Below are 23,861 nucleotides of genomic sequence, written 5' to 3' on the forward strand. Positions count from 1 at the left end.
CTCAGTATAAAGTCTCCCCCCTGATTATTCGGTTTGTTGCAATGTTTTAAGTACTATATTCTTTAAATAGTTATCTTTAATGTGGGGAGGGTTACTTTAAAAAATAGATTATGAAATATGGTCATAATGAATTGATATTTCAGAATATTTTATTTGGTAACTGTACCTTCCATCCTAAAATAATTATAAGACATAACCATACCAAACAAAGGATGGGAGACAAGAGTCTCTACAGAGTTTGTTGTTTCTAATACAGTTGTTGTTGTCTGTATACATTTTTTTAATATACCAGTTTGAGTCTACATGTGAACACAATCGATGGTTGAAATGTTAGTCTGAGAACAAAACATGAACTAATTCTAAAGAACTCTGATGTATAAAGTTACCTTCATCTTTGATTGACTGATGTATTTTCAATCTTTATTCAGCACTGAAGAGGCCACAGGCCTATAGTACGAAGCATTAAGTTTATGAATAAACTGTTATAAAGTATTGATAAAGTATCAGGTGTCATTTCAACTTACAAAATGATTGACATAGTCCTTTATAGAGCGAGGATTGGTCTGTTTTCCCATCCGATTGACTGATGTTACAACATTCACATGGTTTAGAGTGGTACAATGAATAAAGCATGCAAATTACACTAATACGCGATATTTCATAAGAAAATATCATATCTCCGTTGAAACATAAAACCAATATTTATGAGTCTACATATTGATATAAGACTTTATCACTGTATCCAATTCCAACATTTTAGATATAAACTTTCGGACAGTTCAGTTCAAAATTCTTCAACCTTTAATACATCACAGGGATTTGTTGCTAGACGACGGGAATCTACAGTCTTGACTCTGTGTGTGTTTTTTTATGAGAATGTTTCTCACCGACCTTAGCCGAGACCAGACTTTATACTTTTCTTGGTAATTGGAAAGAAACAATTGATGACCGTATTTGGTTGGTGTGACATCATTGATATAATATATACCTTGTGGTAATTCTCTCCATTTGATAATTTTGTCCCTGAGCATAAATGCTTCGATAGCTTTTTCGAGTTCTTCCTTTGTTGCTTTGTAATTCTCCATTATTATATATTTATGTAAGCATTCGTTTAAATGAATGTATGATTTTTTATGCAGTGCGATCCAATGATAGGAAACAATCTATTTTTAATCTCCAACCAGTTCTTTGGTTTTGGCACGGAATAATTGACGCGCTTGTGTCCCCTGTTCTATGTACTTTTTTTTTCTCGTCTTCGCTAATACCACTGATCTTACGATATTAAGATCGAATCTCCTGCTTTATTGTGTTGTATTTGGTGAGTTCTGACCACACTGAACGAAAATCCTCCTCGGATATCTTACAATCATCCAGTGCTGTTGAAATATGATCCTCATTGCTGTTCAACTTTGCTTCGGGGAGTATCGGGGGCAAGGGTGGCCCAGTCCTCTAAGGCGCCGCGATTCGCTGTGCAGAGTTGCGTCCATTGGGCACGCCAGAAACCTATGATTGTGGGTTCGAATCCAGATTCGCCCCGATTATGTTTCTAGGTTTGTCAGCACCATACCCGTGCTCGTGGGTTTCACCGAAGTGGTAAACATCTGAGACCGGCATCACTTCGGGCTTTCCTCCCACATTAAGCTGACACGCCGTGATATACCTGGAATACTGTTAAAAGCGGAGTTAAACCAAACTCGCTCACTCATTCGGCGAGTATCCGAATATTATCATGTTTTAATGCTTTCTTTTGCAACTTACGAGAAATAGATTTTATCGCTATTCCTGCCAGTCAAGAGACTCCGGCGGATATTTCCATGCCAAGTACGATAGGCGTGGCGATTATAGTTGATAGTAAACCAACACCGGCTACACCGAGTCCCATGCCAGCCGTTACAAGCATACGTTATCAATGTACCTCGAGTACAAGCAAGTAATATCCATGTACGTGGTGCTGGTACAATTTTGTGTCGCCATTGTGTAGTATTTTCTTTTTAAAACAGACGAATTGTGCATTTGTAATGCTTTCATCTCTACATTAACAATCCCGGAAGTAAACTAACCCCTTTATCGCACCAATGTGCCCAAGCTTGTTCTATTATGTCAACAGTTCAAACTCGAGACGTAGCAACATATCCGATTACACTTGGCCCAGGCTGACCCTAGCGGGATTCCGTCAGTTCTCAATGCGATACTCACACGGTAGTCTGTCCCCTAGGCCTGGTCCTGCACCATGACTGTGGAATTTATATTTTTTAGTTATTATGTTTTACTAAAATCCTAGGCAAGTCTAGATCATACTAACAAAGTCTAGTTTAGTTGATTCCAAAACAGCAGAAGGAGAAAGGTTCTTTCGAATAAATAAAATATATTTTAAAGAAATGTTTTCATTGACTATGTGTTACTCTATCTGTCCCCAGATCCTAGAGAATATATTTGAAACGGACTCCAAGTAAAGAATGATTTGACAAGTCTAGATTGCCTAAGTTCTGGTCCTGAAATCAAGCATCGTTCTGGGATCCATTGAGTAGATTTATAATTTTAACTACGACAATTGTATTTCCGGGATGTTGGTTGATTTTAGATGTGGGTATTTATAGATAACAAAAACATATGAAATATATATTATTAATGATGTAGCTAAGATATGTGCACGTTCAAAAACTGAAGTTTGTAGTCAACCAAAGAAGATATTCAACACTTTAGATTGTATATTGTTTTGAAATGTCTCACCTCATGAACACGTTCCTTATTTCAATATTGCATTCAATTCCACCCATGACTGTACACAACATTTATATATTTACAGGGGCGGTCGGGTAGCCTAGTGGTTAAAGCGTTCGCTCGTCACGCCGAAGACCCGGGTTCGATTCCCCACATGGGTACAATGTGTGAAGCCCATTTCTGGTGTCCCCGCCGTGATATTGCTGGAATATTGCTAAAAGCGGCGTAAAACCATACTCACTCACTCACTCACTATATATTTACATGTATACGACGGCTACATGGGCAAGTATAACGGTAAACACAAACGTGTGTTTGTATAACATTTTTGTGTGTTGAAACACTGTTATATTAAAGGGAAATATAACCATTTAGTCTGTTCGGGTAACCAATTCTAGCTATTATTTCCTGAATAAAATATTATCTACTTCAGGCATACACATATTATTTCGTGTCATGTGACACCAGATGTTATTATCAACCAATACTCATGTCGTAAACAACCATAGAAATGTGAAACATCAATGCTAGAAAATAACCAAGATCGATTTTCCAACGAAAAAAATCCTTTTGGCGTGAACGTTGACAATAGAGGTACACTTATATTAATGGATCACTGAAAATCAGTTATGACCCAATCGTTTGCAAAAATCTGTTGCCTCCTATGAATAGATGAAGTTAAGCCGTAACAGTAAGTTCTTAGAAGTCTTGTTTGCCAGCTGGGACCATGTCAGTATATCAGGTATGAAATGCATTTACACGTTGAACGCATTGACAGAGAGTATTAGTTATCTTGAACGGGTTCTGCAAACGAAGTAGACATTTTGGATTCCATTTATGCACACTAAGATATTATATTTATCAAAATATGCCCGTGTTTGGTTGAAGGGAACATATTCTTCACCGACTTTGCTGCAGGCTTCAATACAGGGTGAGTAAACAAAGACTATTCAGAGACAATCAATTCAATTAATTAATCAGTGCTTCTACCAGTGCAAATAAAGAATGTATTTTATAACATGTTAATATCATTGTGTGTGTATATACAACACATAAATAAAGTACACGTTAACTTTTCTACAGTTTCATATACATAAAGTACAAGATTACTTTTCTACTTTTCTTGGATCACTCCATTCTAATACTGCGGGCATGATGTAGAAACGGACCAGGTACGCCCATCACTTTTTTAGATATTTACCCTATACACCATTCAATATTTCTTCATTAAACTTAATGCACATTAGACATGCACTGGACTGGCACCTTTGGCTGTTAAGGGAGTTTTCAGGGATTTTTTCTTATTGCGTTTCCAGGCATATGAGGGTAGGGACGATCGTTTCTGGAGCATACCTCATAAACTGTTTACCAAAGGCAAATTACCATGTTGAGTAATGTCTAGAATCACTTATGTCTTTGATTGGCATTTTGAAGTTGGAAGAACATGAATGATGGAAGTTGGAAGGACAAGACGTTGTCCTGGAACTTCGCTATCAAAGTACTTTATAAAAGTTTTGTTTTCATTGAAACACGTAATTGCCTTTACTTATAAGACGTTAATACCCATTGTTATTCCTCATCACCAGTGTAGTGTACTTTACTGTCAGTCAGCTTAGTGTCGGCCCAGGAGCGACAAATTTATATTTAGAAGGAAAACTCCCCGTGGCGTTCCCGGGACTAGGAATGGCTCAGACACGGTTCACCGACACGGGGCATAGTGTGGTATAGGAGTACCGCTCATCAATCATGTTTATATCCGAAGACGGAATACACACGGAATAAAGTGCATACCATCAGGGTATAATCTCAGCAGACGGCTACACCACAAAATTCAAACATCCCAACAGATAGTATGTGTACCAAATTCACACACATGAGTTCCAAAGAAGGACAGATCAACCGGAATTGCTGAGGCAGAAGGCGACCTCCCATACACATAAAACAACAACACGAAGTGTGGTGTTTTCTGTCTTAGATAAGATTGGGTAAGGCCAGGGTCACACAGTGCCGATTATGTCTCCCATTTGAGATCACAGAAAAGTGAAACAGTCGGATTACTATCCTCAGTGATCTGGAATGTCCTTTCATTGTCTGAACGGAGTCGTATACGTTTGTAACAGAGTCCTACGGATCGGGAAAGGTCCAGAGAGGTCGGCCAAGCACTCCCGACAGTATGGTGCGTCACGTACCATTCGGGAAACTCAGCCGATTTTGTCTAGTCGGATAACAATCGTGACTATGTTGTATCGGATCAAAATCGTAACAATGTGTGTGTTGCATGGACGGTGTCCTGTGGATCGTGACGCTGTCGTGATAAACGGGCATGCATACTTCATTGCCGTTTCTTGTCGATTGAGTCCAGATTGCGTCCAGATCTTGCTGAATGCTTCACTGTCCGGTCACTGTCGGATCACTATCGGATCGCATTCGGGAGAATCGGGACGCTGTCGGGACGAATTCGGCTGGAAACGGCTGAATCGGTACGCTTCCTGAACAAAATCTGATCATTTGTGAACTACCCGCCACGTATACCAGGATCTTGATCAGACTTTTGACAAATTCTAAATGGGAATGGTCCTATCAAGTAAGGCAGCAAAAATCCTGAATGTGTGACTGAGCCCTTAGACAAGGTACTCCGAGGCACCAACACCACCACTACTACCAGTATGTGCTGACATGGCGCATAGTGCTTCTTGTATATATGTGGTGAAAGTGCCCCAGGAATAAGGTCGTGTTCAGTGTTGGTAACGGGTTAGATTTATAACACAGAGATTTGGGGAGGCTCACTCTTATCCCATCGCACACATGTTGTTTTGGTTGGTTGGTTGGTTGGTTGGTTGGTTCTTTAACGCCGCAGTCAGCAATATTCAAGCTATATGACGGCGGTCTGTAAATAATCGAGTCTGGACCAGAAAATCGTTTCATAAGTGTCAGGTCGAGGCCTTGCTTATTTGTGTTACGTGTGAGGGTGGTGGGGTCAATGGATGGGGTCTGCGCTCTCGCTAAGCTATGTTTCGTTTTCAGCTCAGTCACACGTGTTGTCTTTAGAAGTGTGGCTGATACAATACAATAATCATTCATTTGGATCTTAACTAGAGTGTATGAAATTCCAGGTATCTATTTCAAAGCCTATGTATTTTTATTCTTTGACCGTTTAAAAGTCTGAACGTCTTCTAATGATTTTAGCTAAAGTTAATGCAAATGTGGTACCCCAGTATCTTATATGTAAGGGAAATATTCAATAATTGAATTTGACATTAGGCCTTTTTCCTGACTTGAACATTTCCGTTGAAACAGAAATGTGCGGGATAATATGTGTAATATGTAAAACGGAATGAACTGAAACAAATATTGTTCATATTGTTTTAAACATGAATGTGTTGATTAAACATTTTGGGAATATATTATATTGTAATCGCATCAAAGGTTTCTTGTTTTCATCTACATATACTGTCCGTGTATGGGGCCTGGTTTTGTGTCTTCCGCAGTCATAGTGCAGATTCGCCCGTAATGCCGAAGACCCGGGTTCGATTCCCCCCATATGGCTACAACGGGTGAAGCCCGTTTATGGTGTCCCCGCCATGATATTGCTGAAATATTGCTAAAACGGTGTGAAACTGTACTCACTCACATTGCAGAAGTATTGCTATCAGCGGTGTAATACCATAAACATGCACTCACTGAGTGATATTTTCATTTTCACAACCTCTGATATAACATTGATGTGTAACTTCAACACACACAAATGGCATGAAATCACGTGGTTATTTTCACATATTATATGGTATTTGAGGTTCTGGTATTATAAATTAAGCAGCATACTAAGTTCATCCACACAGTTTGCATTTATAACCCGTTCATCGTTTATTATCGCGTTATTGTGGGTCTCGGGATATTAGTGATGCTCCATTTACGGGTAACGACTGTACAGTAATGACATATTCGATACTTTTTAATCTTATCAGAAAATGAGCTAACAAGTGTGCAACTTGCATTGGCACTACATCTAAACTTCTTCCCCTATATTTCAACGAGACGATGCTCTTGAGGACTACTTTAATGAGGATGAAGACATCCTAGGTTGTGTGGGATGAAGGTCAGGATGATAAATCTGACAGTTCGGAAGAAAATGGGGATACAGATGTTAATACTGAGGATAATACTGAAAAGGAAATTGTCAATGTAGGCACTCAATGGAAGGCATCGGAAAAACAACCAGGATCTTCTATGTGATGAAGCCTTTTCTTAGCGAGGCTGTGGATGCACCCACGGTGACAGTGCAACTCAGTGCTGCAAGCAGTTTCCTGAAGAGTGTCTGATTAACATTAGGTTGGCCAGTTTTGAGAAAGCTGATTATAATGAGGATCATGTCAATGTCCTCAATGATACTTTGGTAACTTTGATTCATGGGTTTACACAACAGTCCCCAAAGACATATCGCTCAAAGAAGAGAAGCAAAGACAGGCAGAAGACAAGGGCTGCTTTTCTTTTCCAAGGAAAGCCAATATGTCTGAAAAAAATAATCTTTGTTCATGCTATTGGACGGAAGTGCTAAAGTCGTCTCAAGAAACGTGTATGGGATGGCAGTGTAGGCATCAGGCAACACTGAAACGTGTTGAAAGCGCCCAAGTTTAAAAGGATGAATCCAGAGTTTATCAAGCTTGTGACAGTCTGGTTGCAAAATTACGCTGAACAACACACACTTCCTTTTTCGGGTTTCAAACCAGCTAATGTTAGACTTATGCAATCATGTCTCAGTAAGTCAGGACTCCATAGACTTTATCTGGAAAGCACCCCTGATGACACACCTACAGTCTGTCTCAGTACTTTCAGACGGATATGGATGGATGCTTTTTCAAATCGGGATCTTTGCAATGTTTGCCAAAGCAATGTTGTGGACCTCAGTAAAATGGCAGCAATGTCTGAGGAATTAAAGACCGATCTTCTGCAGGAAGCCCTAAGACATCCACAACATGTGTACGCCGAGAGGCAGTTCTATAAAGATAAAATACAGACCAGCAAAGAAAACTTGCTGTCACATCCAGCACCCAGATTAGAGCCTCACCAGCCTAATTCATTTGAGGGAGAAATGCATTTCAGCTTTGACTTTGCCCAGCAAGTACCTATCCCTCACAGTTCGCAGCAGCCAGGACCAATTTATTTTCTGACCGCTTATAAAGTTCGGATATTTGGAGTTATGTGTGAATCTATCAGCAAGCAAGTGAATTTCATCATTCCAGAGAGTGCTGTTACAGGAAAGGGTTCAAACGCAGTCATAAGCATGTTTCACTTCTACTTGTCCAGCTATGGGCTTGGAGAGACCAGTGCCATTTTCCACACGGACAGTGGCACAGGGCAAAACAAAAACAACTTTGTAATAGGCTACTTCGCATGGAGAGTTGCAAATAATCTGCATGAAAGGGTACAACTCTGTGCCTGTGGGTCACACTAAATTTAGCGCAGACTTGGCTTTTTTAGTATTCAAGTCCAGATTCAGAAGGTCTGAAGTTCACACAATAGCCAATGTTGAAACGTGTATGTATAACTCAAGTCATACACCATGAATGTCCCTCAGACTGTGATGAGACAAGATTGATCGACAGTTGTTCCCACTTTAGACTGGCAAAAGCTGTTCAACGATATTTGTTTCGGGAAGCTGCCAAATCTCAGAACCTTCCATTATTTTGAAGTCGAGAGAGACAGACCAAGCGAGGTCACTTGTAAGTTGAATCTGAGTGATCCTTGATATAGATCGAAATCAAGAGATGTACTGTGTCCTAAGCCAGCTGTAGCTCCACCTGATGTAGACGAGCCAAGTGTAGTCATGAGTCTGAACTTGGTCATGCTGACGTGGAGCTCCCACGACCCACACGTAAACGACCTACGTCTTATTACTGCGACGAGCCTGGACACAGGAACGTGGTCATGCTGACGTGATTCACCTACACGAAAAACAATTACTAAACAATGCGCTTCTGAGCAGATTATCTCTGTCAAGATATCTAACAATACGATCTGGACGAGTACATAGGTTATGGAAACTTGCTCTCGATAGACCAGAATATTTTACTTCCTTAGCTAGACTAGTTCGCTTAGGGTCAATGCCAACAGAATCAAAAGAATGTATTTGTGGAACAGTTGTGAATGATATAGTGAAACGCGTTTTCATGTCATGTCAAAAGAACTTAGATAAAGAAATATCATATTTGATAAAATCATTGATTTGCTTGATGTTAAAATATTTGTGAGAATCTGGACAGACGATGACACCTTTCTGACTTTTCTGCTTGGCGGTTTACCTAAACAACTTGAAGTTGAATTAGACTACAATGTATGGGCAGAGAGCATGATAAATATTGGTGGTGAAGTTAAAAAGTGGGATGAAGTCATCCGAAGCTGCTTATACTAATCAATGTATGTATTGTAAACAAGTGTACATTTGTAAATAACACATGCTAATTGTCCATCTAATAACACAAATAATCAGTACGATACATATGTATATGAACTACTTCTGACATATATGTAACACATATATGTGCACATTTATACTATAGACGTTGTCCTTTCACTGTATACCTTGTACTCTTCATGAAATGGAGGAAATAAAGAAGATCTATCTATCATGGTCACATTCGCTGTCCTAAGAGACTGTGTCCTAAGACACTGACACTGAAGTTGAATGTAACGACAATGGTCGTGTCCACTGAATCCAGAATCCATCACTGCAGTATGATGAAGTGTTTTAAGTGCCTTTCGCTGATAGCATAGAGGTCAAGTTTGCTTTGACATGACTGTTTGTCACAATTTTAATTTGCGGTTAATCGCTTGTTTGTTGTTTTTTGTTGTTAAATTTGACAACTATTTCGGTCTAGTTTTACTGTCATTGTGTTCCTCACTAAAGAACAAATGTTTTTTGGTTTATGTAATCTTGTTTTAAGACATCTTGTTGTCTTTTTATGAATATAACAAAACATCAAAATTCGTCCTTTTAACTTGTGAAGGAAAATGACACATAGAGGTTACATTAACTTTGACTGGACTGTTTGGCACAGAATATAAATTGAGGTAATTGTTGTGTCAGCGTGTCGAAAGTAACATTATCCAACAACATTGTTTTCCTGAAGTTTTGAAAGATTTACATGTAATGTATGCTTAAGAAACTTTGATTCGGTCTGGTTTTTAACTGACATTGTGTTCCTCACCAGGAAATAAAGGTTATTTGGTGTTTATAATCTTGTTTCAAGACATCTTGTCTCTTTATGAATAAACAAACCCATCCAACCCATGTTACTTTTTACTTCTCGTGCAGGAAAATGGGTCACATGTCTACTGCAAATAAAATATCTTAAATAATTGTTTGCCTAAAAAGTAAAATGCATGATTATAAACCTCGAGCATTCATATAGATGTGTGTAAAAGCAAAAGATTAACGCCGATATGATACAGAAGAATCATCTGTTGAACCACAAGCCTAAATATAAACTGAAAATTTTCAAAATCTTGTTTTCTACCTTTGCGTACAATGATAACATTAAACTATTGATCTTTTGAAATAGTTTAATTTTTAAAGTGTTTTTTGATAATATCTTGAATTGAAAATAGGCGTAACTTGTTTTCAATAGTCGACGACTTTTGCTCCCTATATAATATAACATTGTGATTCCCATCTGTAACAGCAATTGAAATTGTAAAACAAACGTTTTTGGTGCATGTTGTCAAATAACATTTGAAAGTGGTAATTTACTGAAATATTCACCAAGCATGGTTTAACCAGACATAAGACTAACATTTCTACTCTTGTAGGAAATACACACAGCGTTCAGGGATGCAATCATTAACTTTCTTCATTATAACATTGTTATTCCCATCTGTAACAGCTTGAAGGCTTCTCAGGCTGGCGGGGCACGGGTGGCCCAGTCGTCTGAGGCGCCGCAATTCGCTGTGCAGAGTTGCATCCCTTGGGCACGCCAGAAACATATCATCGTGCGTTGAAATCCCGGTTCGCCCCGATTATGTTTCCATGGTTTTCACCGAAAGTGGTAAACGTTTGGGACCTGCATCACTTAGGGCTTTCCTCATACATTAAGCTCACACGCAGTGATATAACCGGAATACTATACGTCACCTCATGGCTGTCCGGCGGTCGGCCCAGCTCGGCGCCTCTCGGTACATCTCGGTGTCTTTATGCTCATTAAGGTTTTGTAAGAGAAAATGTTGTCTGTATATTTTATTCTCTAGCAGTTTAATCTCATGTTTTTATCATGAATTGATGTGATATATGTTATCTCATTTATGTATGCAAGATTATACGTGATGTTAATCACTGGATTGTCTGGTCCAGATTCGATTATTTACAAACCGCCGTCATATAGCTGGAAAATTGCTGAGTGCGGCATTAAACAACAACAAACAAACATGTATTGGAAGTGTGTTTGTAACTTTCACGCAGTAGCGGATCATTTAGTACTTCGTAGATATTTCGCATGTATTTATTTTATTTGGAACCTTATTAATTGTACATATCTGGATTTAAATGGTTAATGGTACCTTTTGGTAGCTTCTGTTCAGCCCTTTATTTTTGTACGTTCTTTTCCAATATGGGTGTAGTAGGTAGTTTGCCGTTCGTGTCATCCTTATTTTAGAAAATACAATCCTGTAGGCTCGCTATATCGTTTCACCGGCTAGCAAGAAGATGCTGTCTTCTCCGACGTCCGTGCTAGTGGCGTGTGAACTTCTTTCACATGCACCATACCCCGTACCATATTTCACACATCGTGATATATCGAGGTTAACATCGCGAAAGGGGGCGGGTAGCATTAGTTTCACTGTTAAGTGAGTGAGTTGGGGTTAACGCCGCTTTTAACATTATTCCACTTATATCATGGCGTGTCAGCTTAATGTAGTAGGAACGCCCGAAGTGATGCAGGTCTCAGACGTTTACAACGAAACCCACGAGCACAGGTATGGTGCTGTCAAACCTAGAAACATAATCGGGGCGAAGCGGAACTCCAACCCACAATCATAGGTTTCTGGCGTGCCCAAAGGACGAAACTCTGCACAGCGAATCGCGGCGCCTTAGACGCCTGGGCCACCCGTGCCCTCGATCGATATTAGAGATAAGAACACCTATCCATGTTTACAATTGACATGACTTGTTATAAATATTATTTTTACATTTTTCAGTAACTTTTCAGTGAATAATTAACAAGCGAAGGTCAAAGATATTGGTAACGACGTATTCAACAAAAGCGCCCATACCGAGTCCCATCATGGCGATAAGGACGCAGCTGCCCTTGATGTTTCTGTTGTGTTGCCAGACATGTGTCATATTGTTTCTTCTGTGGAGGGACATGGCTCCTAATCTGAAACAACGGAAACGAACAATTAACGATGAACACACATGTCACTACAACGTGACAGGTTGCGGTGACGAGACCGTTCAACACCAAAAAATCAACAGAAAAAGCAAACGCAACAGCATGCCACAATATATTGACGAACGTGATCTACGCGTTATCCTTGGTGATAAGTCAATGTGTGACGACGTCGCACTCATACATGCTGTTTTCGTCGTTCACAGTGCCGTTGGCAATTACCCAAGACGAGAAATAATTCGACAAATATTTCGAAGGGATCCTTATTACAAAAAATACACCATACGTCTTCTTTTTCTCTTTGGACAACCACACGACATAAAACTACAAGATAACATTACCCAAGAATTCAGACAATATGGCGACATTATCCAAGGTGTCTTTCTGGACACGTATCACAATTTGACGTACAAAGCAGTCATGGGAATGAAATGGATTAGCCAAAACTGCAGGAACGTCAAATACATCGTCAAAATGGACGACGACGTTATCGTTGACCTTCACAACTTTTTCACACACCTCTACAACATGTTCAGATCTTCAGACCATACAATCATATGCAATGCAATTACACAACCAAAGATCTTCAGAAAAGGGAAATGGGGTGTTGAGAAACATCATCTCCGGTACTACAAACACTATCCCTTTAGTTCTTGCAGTGGTTTTGCTGTCATCATGCCGGCTGCAATGATACCGGTCTTGTACAAGGCGACACTGGCCGTGCCTTTCTTCTGGATAGATGACATATATCTGTTCGGAATGGTGCGCAGAATGATACCCAAGTTAGAGCTTCATGACAGTGGGCCAATGTATTTTGATTTTCACGGTAACGCGAGTCTGAAATGTATTAAACGAGCAGGATGTAAGCTTGCTTTTGCCTCAATGAGTTACAACAAGATGCTATACCGCGCCTGGAAAGAGAAACAGAAGCATCTGAACAATTAAGAATGATTATGAGTGAGTTAGTTTAACGCCGTTCTAAACAGTATTCAGATATATCACGAATTTTGGGTTAATTGGAGAGGGTGAGGTGATACAGTTAAAACGAGATTTCCAGTTTTTATTCAAAATGTAAGACCAAAGGCTAAAGCTGGGGAGTGTTTTCATCAATTTCTGAACTGTCTAAATGAAAAAAATGGATACCCTGTAGTCAAACAATACAGTAGGTGCGGTATAAAACGAATTCGGTGACAGCAGGCGAGACAAAAGACCACGTGCAGCATGCAGACAACTGAAGTCATGGCATGGAAGAATGAACACTCATCACCTGCCTCGGTGGCTCAGGGGGGAAACACTGGGTTGCAATACAAAACATGGAATGAGAGGTAGCAGGTTCGATTCACTTTATCCAAATCTCATTAAACGAATCGTTACCTTTAAGCATTCAACATTTGATGCATGTTAAAATGATGTTTATAAACCTGTGGTGATGTAACAGATTTCTGTTCAATTAGAAAGTCGAGGGCACGCTCTCGGAAATGGATACAGTGGCTTTACGGCATTATAAGTTTCTAACTTTGGTGGAATCGCGAGCACGAAACAAGAAACATATTCAGGGCTATCCGGACACGAACCCATGATCATATTTGCTATGTGCTGACTGGTTGGTTTGATGGAGTGTAATTGTTTCTCGTTCTTGTCCTTTTATCCATTTGTAAACAGAGATTATATATCTACCTCTGTTTGGGGAATGTAAGTCATTAAATAGTATATAAGAAATAACGTAGTTATCTTTTGTCAAGTATTACAAACTGACAAGCCTTGTGTATTTAGAAAACTGTTTGCAATAAAGATTTTACTTGTAAGTTCTCTGTAACTAATATAAATTATGTGCACTTAGTTTTACAAATGTAGATGTCATGTATGTAGTATATATTTGCCCTGTCGCCAAATAGAAAGTGTAATTTGTATCTTTCTAAGCCGTTCTGTATGGCCTGAATGTAGCACTTTTATAGCGACATGCATGCACTGTGCACAGATTGTGTGTCACTGGACTGCACCTCTTAGGTATCCATTTTACATACCCATATACTAAAACGGATATTTCAAAACCAACATATATAATTTTAACATTGGACTTGTATGTGCTCGTCCTTTTGTCTCCAAATTATACAATGAAAGATGCGAAAAAGACCCTTTTATATGAAATTATCAGGAACATCGTATCGTTACATTGTTTATTTAGTTTTCACATTTTCTAGAGATAAGAGATCGTACAGATTAGAGATTCTTCTATTGATCTTACATTATTTTTGAAAAAAATAATTTCTTACGTATTTTATCGATCAAAAGAGCGAAATTTTTTCACAAACGGTCTCGTTTGCTGCGTTTGGTTGAAACATATTATACTATATTTATAGATATTATGCAGCGTTTTACGGAAAATTTCGACAGTCTGTTTTTTTGTATCGTTTCTTCGGCCCGTCAGTTTATGTCCATCAATACTACTTAATACTAAGTACTAATACTACTAAAAACATACAAAGTAGAGCGTCCGCCCGGAGAGTGAGTGAGTGAGGTAATGCTTTACGTCACATCGGCAATATTTCAGCCATATCGTGACGAGAAATTATACATTTTTTTAATACATATATTTTTGTCATCGATGGACAGAACAATCACTAGAATATCACAGATTAATATTTATAACTAGCATACAACTATAAATGATATCACAATATATAACGGTACAATATAAAAAAGGGCTATAGATCGCCAGCAGCTGAAGGTAGATCACCATGCTAGGGTCCATGGGGACTTACAGTACTTTTGCTACCTGCATGGACCCCAGCCGGATTTACATCATCCCTTCCGCTGTTGGCGATTAATGACAAATCTAGCCAGAATAAACGAACATATATACTACGTCTAAAAACGAGCAGAAATAAACATACTTTGAAAGACGTGGTCTTACATACCCTCTCAGGGGGACAATAATTTTACACTACATTAACCCCCTTCGAGGATATCGCCACTAACAATCTCAGTTACTGATTTTGTCTACCAATTATAAAAGTAATTTATTTATTTACAAAACATTTCAATCAAAATTTATGAATTAATTCAATATTTTTTAAAAAGTCAAGAATTAAATGAAAACTAATAGTGTTAAAAAGATCCTTCATAGATTTAACCTTGAAATATTTATACCTTGTGATGGAAAAATCAACACAGTCAAGCAGGACATGCTTGACCGTGATTCTTTCATCACAAGGGATGCAGAATGGAGGATCCTCACCTTTTAGTAAATATTCATGAGTATATCGACAATGGCCAATACGACATCGTCTTAATACGACCTCTTCAAATCTGGACTGACAACCCAAGTAGGTATAACCGATATTTGCTTTTATTGCATGTAATTTATTTATACCCACTTGGGTGTCCCACTTCTTCTGCATTAGAACTCTGATGTAAGATCTAATGACAGGTTTATAATCACTGTAGAGTAGAAGAAGTGGTGTCACAGATTTGTTGAGTGCTGCCTTAGCAGCAGCATCAGCCAAAGTGTTACCAACGATACCAACATGGCTGGGTAACCAACAAAAGACGATGTCGTATTGGCCAGTTGCAAGATTATTGTGTAATTCAATTATTTCAATTAAAACTGGATGCTGAAACGACATATTTTTATTGCTTGAAGACAGGACAATGAGTCTGAAAAAATGATACATTCCTTATGTTTGGACTGGCTATTGATATAGTTTAGAGCAGTTAATATGGCATTAGATTCTGCTGTAAAAATTGAGGAGTCATCTGGTAATCTGGTTGATATAGTTCTGGATCCAATGATGGTTGCGCTGGCAACAGCACCTCCATCCTTGGATCCATCTGCAAATATTGATTTGTAAGTGTTATATTCGCTTCTTAACTGATTATATTCTTGTTGATGTTGTAGTTGGTTCGTGTCAGATTTCTTGAGTTTAGATAATGTAAGATCCACCTGTGGCTTTACCAATTGCCAAGGAGGAGAGGAAAACAGACGGAAAGGAGATATATTTTCAAGTGTAATATCAGCAGCAGAAATAAAAGGTTTAATTCTTATTCCGAGAGGCGGAAGAAGAGATGACTTTTGACTATACAGGTCCTCATAAAGGGGATTAAAAACACAGCTGTATGCAGGGTTGGACTCATTAGAATATAGCTTTGTAATGTACTGTAACGAAAGTTTTATACGGCGCTGTGTAAGAGATGGCTCGTCGGCCTCAATGTACAAACTGTCAATAGGGGAGGTTCGGAAAGATCCAAGACAGAGTCTTAGACCTTGATGATGGATTGTATCTAAAAGTTTAAGATTGCTTTTACAGGCTCCACCATAAATGATGGAGCCATAATCTAGCTTAGAACGAACAAGAGATCGATACAAGTGAAGGAGGGTCGTTTGATCTCCTCCTCACTTGGAGTTAGAAACAACTTTTAATAAGTCTAGTGCCTTCAGACATTTAGTTTTCAAATATTTAATATGTGGTAAAAACGTAAGGTGATGATCAAACATTATTCCCAACAAATTAGCTTCTTTTACAACTTTAATTGGAGTTCCGGCTAGATGTAATTCTGGGTCCTTATGTGGTTTATATTTTCGGCAGAAATGGATACAATTTGTTTTAGTTTTAGAAAACTTAAAGCCGTTCTGCTCTGCCCAAACATTGATTTTATTTAGACAAAGTTGTAACTGTCTTTCAATCATGTGCATATTTTTACCTTGACATGATATATCAAAATCGTCAACAAATAATGATCCATCGACAGAGTCATTCAAAACCTTAGCTAAACTATTAATCTTTATACTAAACAACGTTACTGGTAAGATGCTACCTTGGGGGACACCTTGATCCTGATCGTAAAAATCAGACAAAGTGGATCCCACACGTACCATGGAATGAGAGGTAGCAGGTTCGATTCACTTTATCCAAATCTCATTAAACGAATCGTTACCTTTAAGCATTCAACATTTGATGCATGTTAAAATGATGTTTATAAACCTGTGGTGATGTAACAGATTTCTGTTCAATTAGAAAGTCGAGGGCACGCTCTCGGAAATGGATACAGTGGCTTTACGGCATTATAAGTTTCTAACTTTGGTGGAATCGCGAGCACGAAACAAGAAACATATTCAGGGCTATCCGGACACGAACCCATGATCATATTTGCTATGTGCTGACTGGTTGGTTTGATGGAGTGTAATTGTTTCTCGTTCTTGTCCTTTTATCCATTTGTAAACAGAGATTATATATCTACCTCTGTTTGGGGAATGTAAGTCATTAAATAGTATATAAGAAATAACGTAGTTATCTTTTGTCAAGTATTACAAACTGACAAGCCTTGTGTATTTAGAAAACTGTTTGCAATAAAGATTTTACTTGTAAGTTCTCTGTAACTAATATAAATTATGTGCACTTAGTTTTACAAATGTAGATGTCATGTATGTAGTATATATTTGCCCTGTCGCCAAATAGAAAGTGTAATTTGTATCTTTCTAAGCCGTTCTGTATGGCCTGAATGTAGCACTTTTATAGCGACATGCATGCACTGTGCACAGATTGTGTGTCACTGGACTGCACCTCTTAGGTATCCATTTTACATACCCATATACTAAAACGGATATTTCAAAACCAACATATATAATTTTAACATTGGACTTGTATGTGCTCGTCCTTTTGTCTCCAAATTATACAATGAAAGATGCGAAAAAGACCCTTTTATATGAAATTATCAGGAACATCGTATCGTTACATTGTTTATTTAGTTTTCACATTTTCTAGAGATAAGAGATCGTACAGATTAGAGATTCTTCTATTGATCTTACATTATTTTTGAAAAAAATAATTTCTTACGTATTTTATCGATCAAAAGAGCGAAATTTTTTCACAAACGGTCTCGTTTGCTGCGTTTGGTTGAAACATATTATACTATATTTATAGATATTATGCAGCGTTTTACGGAAAATTTCGACAGTCTGTTTTTTTGTATCGTTTCTTCGGCCCGTCAGTTTATGTCCATCAATACTACTTAATACTAAGTACTAATACTACTAAAAACATACAAAGTAGAGCGTCCGCCCGGAGAGTGAGTGAGTGAGGTAATGCTTTACGTCACATCGGCAATATTTCAGCCATATCGTGACGAGAAATTATACATTTTTTTAATACATATATTTTTGTCATCGATGGACAGTACAATCACTAGAATATCACAGATTGATATTTATAACTAGCATACAACTATAAATGATATCACAATATATAACGGTACAATATAAAAAAGGGCTATAGATCGCCAGCAGCTGAAGGTAGATCACCATGCTAGGGTCCATGGGGACTTACAGTACTTTTGCTACCTGCATGGACCCCAGCCGGATTTACATCATCCCTTCCGCTGTTGGCGATTAATGACAAATCTAGCCAGAATAAACGAACATATATACTACGTCTAAAAACGAGCAGAAATAAACATACTTTGAAAGACGTGGTCTTACATACCCTCTCAGGGGGACAATAATTTTACACTACTTTAACCCCCTTCGAGGATATCGCCACTAACAATCTCAGTTACTGATTTTGTCTACCAATTATAAAAGTAATTTATTTATTTACAAGACATTTCAATCAAAATTTATGAATTAATTCAATATTTTTTAAAAAGTCAAGAATTAAATGAAAACTAATAGTGTTAAAAAGATCCTTCATAGATTTAACCTTGAAATATTTATACCTTGTGATGGAAAAATCAACACAGTCAAGCAGGACATGCTTGACCGTGATTCTTTCATCACAAGGGATGCAGAATGGAGGATCCTCACCTTTTAGTAAATATTCATGAGTATATCGACAATGGCCAATACGACATCGTCTTAATACGACCTCTTCAAATCTGGACTGACAACCCAAGTAGGTATAACCGATATTTGCTTTTATTGCATGTAATTTATTTATACCCACTTGGGTGTCCCACTTCTTCTGCATTAGAACTCTGATGTAAGATCTAATGACAGGTTTATAATCACTGTAGAGTAGAAGAAGTGGTGTCACAGATTTGTTGAGTGCTGCCTTAGCAGCAGCATCAGCCAAAGTGTTACCAACGATACCAACATGGCTGGGTAACCAACAAAAGACGATGTCGTATTGGCCAGTTGCAAGATTATTGTGTAATTCAATTATTTCAATTAAAACTGGATGCTGAAACGACATATTTTTATTGCTTGAAGACAGGACAATGAGTCTGAAAAAATGATACATTCCTTATGTTTGGACTGGCTATTGATATAGTTTAGAGCAGTTAATATGGCATTAGATTCTGCTGTAAAAATTGAGGAGTCATCTGGTAATCTGGTTGATATAGTTCTGGATCCAATGATGGTTGCGCTGGCAACAGCACCTCCATCCTTGGATCCATCTGCAAATATTGATTTGTAAGTGTTATATTCGCTTCTTAACTGATTATATTCTTGTTGATGTTGTAGTTGGTTCGTGTCAGATTTCTTGAGTTTAGATAATGTAAGATCCACCTGTGGCTTTACCAATTGCCAAGGAGGAGAGGAAAACAGACGGAAAGGAGATATATTTTCAAGTGTAATATCAGCAGCAGAAATAAAAGGTTTAATTCTTATTCCGAGAGGCGGAAGAAGAGATGACTTTTGACTATACAGGTCCTCATAAAGGGGATTAAAAACACAGCTGTATGCAGGGTTGGACTCATTAGAATATAGCTTTGTAATGTACTGTAACGAAAGTTTTATACGGCGCTGTGTAAGAGATGGCTCGTCGGCCTCAATGTACAAACTGTCAATAGGGGAGGTTCGGAAAGATCCAAGACAGAGTCTTAGACCTTGATGATGGATTGTATCTAAAAGTTTAAGATTGCTTTTACAGGCTCCACCATAAATGATGGAGCCATAATCTAGCTTAGAACGAACAAGAGATCGATACAAGTGAAGGAGGGTCGTTTGATCTCCTCCTCACTTGGAGTTAGAAACAACTTTTAATAAGTCTAGTGCCTTCAGACATTTAGTTTTCAAATATTTAATATGTGGTAAAAACGTAAGGTGATGATCAAACATTATTCCCAACAAATTAGCTTCTTTTACAACTTTAATTGGAGTTCCGGCTAGATGTAATTCTGGGTCCTTATGTGGTTTATATTTTCGGCAGAAATGGATACAATTTGTTTTAGTTTTAGAAAACTTAAAGCCGTTCTGCTCTGCCCAAACATTGATTTTATTTAGACAAAGTTGTAACTGTCTTTCAATCATGTGCATATTTTTACCTTGACATGATATATCAAAATCGTCAACAAATAATGATCCATCGACAGAGTCATTCAAAACCTTAGCTAAACTATTAATCTTTATACTAAACAACGTTACTGGTAAGATGCTACCTTGGGGGACACCTTGATCCTGATCGTAAAAATCAGACAAAGTGGATCCCACACGTACCTGGAAATTTCTATCTGTTAAAAACTGAGATATAAAAGAAGGCAAACAGCCTCTCAATCCAATCTCGTGAAGATCCTTTAAAATCCCATGTTTCCAGGTTGTATCATAGGCTTTCTCCAAGTCGAAAAAGATCGATACAGCATGTTGTTTATTTATTAGAGTATTTTTCACATATATCTCTAATCTAACCAAATGGTCAATGGTACTTCTGTTTTTCCTAAAACCACATTGAATATTTGTAATAATATTATTTGTTTCTAAGTACCATATAAGTCTGTTGTTGACCATACGTTCCATTGTCTTGCAAACACAGCTAGTAAGTGATATTGGCCTATAATTTGTTGGATCAGTGTGATCACGGCCAGGTTTTGGTATTGGAATTATGCCAGCATTTCGCCACGATGAAGGGAAATCACCCGTTGTCCAGATATGATCAAATATAGTCAACAATGTCTCTAAACATGAATCAGGTAAATGTTTTAGTAACTGATAATGGATATTATCTGCACCAGCAGCAGTATCATGAGCTTGTCCTAATGCGGTATGCAGCTCATGAATAGAAAATATTTCATTATAATCCTCTCCATTATCACTGTTAAAATTAATTTCCTTTTTTTCTTGCTGATCTTTAAATTTCTGAAATTTTGGTGTATTTTGATGAGGATGAATGTTTAGCTAAGGTTTCTCCTAATTTATTGGATATATCACATTTATCAGTTACTAATGTGTCACCTTCTTTAAGATGATGAACACTAGATTTTGAGCCGTTACCTTTGATTCTTTTTACCATATTCCAAACTTTCCACATCGGAGTCGGGAATTTATTTTAGATACATAATTGCGCTAAGATTGGCGTTTATTTTGTTTGAAAGTACGGCGAGCTTTTGCATTTAAAATTCTAAATTTATTTAAATCGTGGACAGTTGGGTGATGGCGGAAATATTTATCTGCCTTTTTTCTGGCTTTCCTAGCTTGTTTACAATCGGTATTAAACCATGGTTTACGTATATGTGGAATTGTAGAGGATTTGGGGATACATTCGTCAGCAATGTCTTTTAAAACGTCAGAAAAAACTTGAATAGGATCAGCAGCATCACTGAAAAATTCAGGAGTGAGCTTATTTGAGGCTAATGGTGTAAATAAAGTCCAGTTAGCCTTAGTAAAATTCCATCTAGTTGAAGGTGGATTATCAGATGGATTGATTGCTTTAATCATAGTTGGGAAGTGGTCACTTCCACAAAGGTCATTGATTCAAATTCATTGAGTAGATTGGCGTGAGTTATAGACAAATCTAGAGACGAGTAGGTGCCAGTTGCAGGATGCAAGTAAGTGTTTGAATCATCATTAAATATGCACAGGTCATTATTAGAGAGGAAATCCTCAATTACTTTACCTTTATTGTTAGTGTGTGAACCACCCCAGAGTGGGTTGTGGCCATTCAGATCGCCCATGATTACACAGGGTTTAGGGAGTTCATCATAGAGGGCTTGCAGATCAGACTGCTGGAGAGCTGATGAAGGCGGAATATACAATGAGCAAAGAGTAAATGCAACGTTCAAAGTAAGTCGAACTGCAACGGCTTGAAGAGTAGTTTTAAGTGTGACAGGACTATGGATAACACCATTTCTCACAATGATTGAAGGGCCTCCAGTGGCCCTATCACCTGGAGGAGAAAAATAATGATAAGCATTTAACTGACGTAAGTTGAAATTTTCTGTCTGCTTTAGATATGTTTCTTGTAAGCAGAATGCCGATGGCTTCAAATCCTGGACTAATAACTGCAATTCATTAAAATTAGTCCGTAATCCTCTACAATTCAACTGAACAATATTATTTGAATAAACTATCTTTTCGGGGGATTGATAGGGGATCTACCCCGCACCTTTTTCTAGGGCGACAAGCTGTGTGCCCTAGCATGGACATGTTCAGTCACATCAATGTCCTCAAGGGATCCAAATTTGTTGAAAATTTGGATCTGATTATCTGCCCCTTTTAGAGGTTCTGCCACTTCAATATTTATTTGAAGAGTCAGCTCTAGTTTTAATTTTGTTTTTTACCACTGTTTCTGGCTTTGTTTGAGATTCCACTTGCAAAGCGGACTGTGATGATGATTGTTGCTGAGACGATGATTGTGATTTAACAGGTGTTACAGGAAGTGATTCTGCAGTCTTAGTGGACTGGTCAGGAGAAAAGGCTCTATCAGGACCACCCGTCTTTATCCATGTCAAGTCTGTTTGACATTGGATTGAAGTTTTTTGAGTCGATGTAGTTACTTTAATGGTTGTGTCGGAGGGTATTCTAGTAATGGAGGCATAAGCTTCATTTGATTCTTGGGGTGGAACTGCATCTGCATCTGCAAAACTAATATTGATTTTATTCCTTGTGAATATAATTTTATTGATCTTCATTTGCTGTTTCCAGGATGGACATTGTTCAGAAAAGGATGAGTGGCTTCCCGAGCAGTTGGTGCATTTTGTATAGGTACTGTCACAATCTTCTGTTACATGTGTTTTCTCACTGCAGTGAGCACACGTAAGAGACAATGTACAAGTATTGACACCGTGACCGAATTTTTGGCATTTGAAGCATCTCAAAGGGTTCGGAATGTAAACATCTACATTGATATTGCAATAGCCTGCTTTGACTGATTTAGGAACAGTAGGAGATGAAAAATGGAAGAGGTAGGTGTTTGTAGGTTGAGTTACAGAGTTTTTCCGGGTGGTAAATCATTTTACAAAAGTAACTCCCTGTTCTTTCATTTCTGACACTATATCATCTTCCGTCATGTCAGCAAACAAACGATCTCTGTCTCTCACGATCTCTTTGCTGGTATTTAATGTGATGTGTTGAGAGACCAAAACAGGACCACCGACAAACATATCAGTTGACAACAGGTTGGTAGATTGCTGTTTTCTGCTACATTCTACAGCCTGAACGCAATCGTTTGATCTTTCCGTACCTCACCTGCAATGCCTTGAACACCTTTTGACACGGCAAAAGGGTTCAATTTAAGTGGCGATTTGTCAAGAGTCTCGATAACGAGAAAACGGGGCCAATAATCAATAGATTTGGACGGTCGTGGTTCATCATCATTTTCAAACTGACGCTTGTTTCTTTTTAGGGGGGCTTCGTAATCTATGTTTTGTGTTTTCAGTTTCATCATCCGAGCTCCCCACCCACCATGGAGTATCATAAAGACAATGCTATGAACAAGCCGGCCTCCGACTTGCAGCACCAAGGATACTCGGATGATATACTCAAGCAGAAAAATCGAAACATCAATTATTCCACCAGACTGGCCCATGAGCCACCACCTTCTGGGCACAGGA

At 38.2% G+C, this 23,861-nt stretch overlaps 1 protein-coding gene and 1 long non-coding RNA gene across 2 annotated transcripts; both read left to right on the forward strand.

The window, feature by feature from the left end:
- The first annotated feature begins 3,426 nt into the window (after positions 1-3,426).
- Positions 3,427-23,861, forward strand: LOC139461897 (uncharacterized). The gene is made up of 3 exons (XR_011653005.1): positions 3,427-3,463; positions 22,954-23,013; positions 23,687-23,861. It is a non-coding gene; the product is annotated as an uncharacterized lncRNA (long non-coding RNA).
- Positions 11,994-13,583, forward strand: LOC139461896 (beta-1,3-galactosyltransferase 5-like). The gene has a single exon (XM_071243386.1). The coding sequence runs from the start codon at positions 11,994-11,996 to the stop codon at positions 13,041-13,043; it is 1,050 nt and encodes a 349-aa protein (XP_071099487.1). The 3' UTR covers positions 13,044-13,583.

Source organism: Haliotis cracherodii, unplaced genomic scaffold (assembly GCF_022045235.1).
Source record: "Haliotis cracherodii isolate W230 unplaced genomic scaffold, xgHalCrac1.p SCAF_15, whole genome shotgun sequence".
Taxonomy (NCBI): domain Eukaryota; kingdom Metazoa; phylum Mollusca; class Gastropoda; order Lepetellida; family Haliotidae; genus Haliotis; species Haliotis cracherodii.

What these genes read in the sequence shown, in the direction of transcription:
- LOC139461896 (XM_071243386.1), top strand. Translation starts at nt 11,994, where the DNA reads ATGGCGATAAGGACGCAGCTGCCCTTGATGTTTCTGTTGTGTTGCCAG.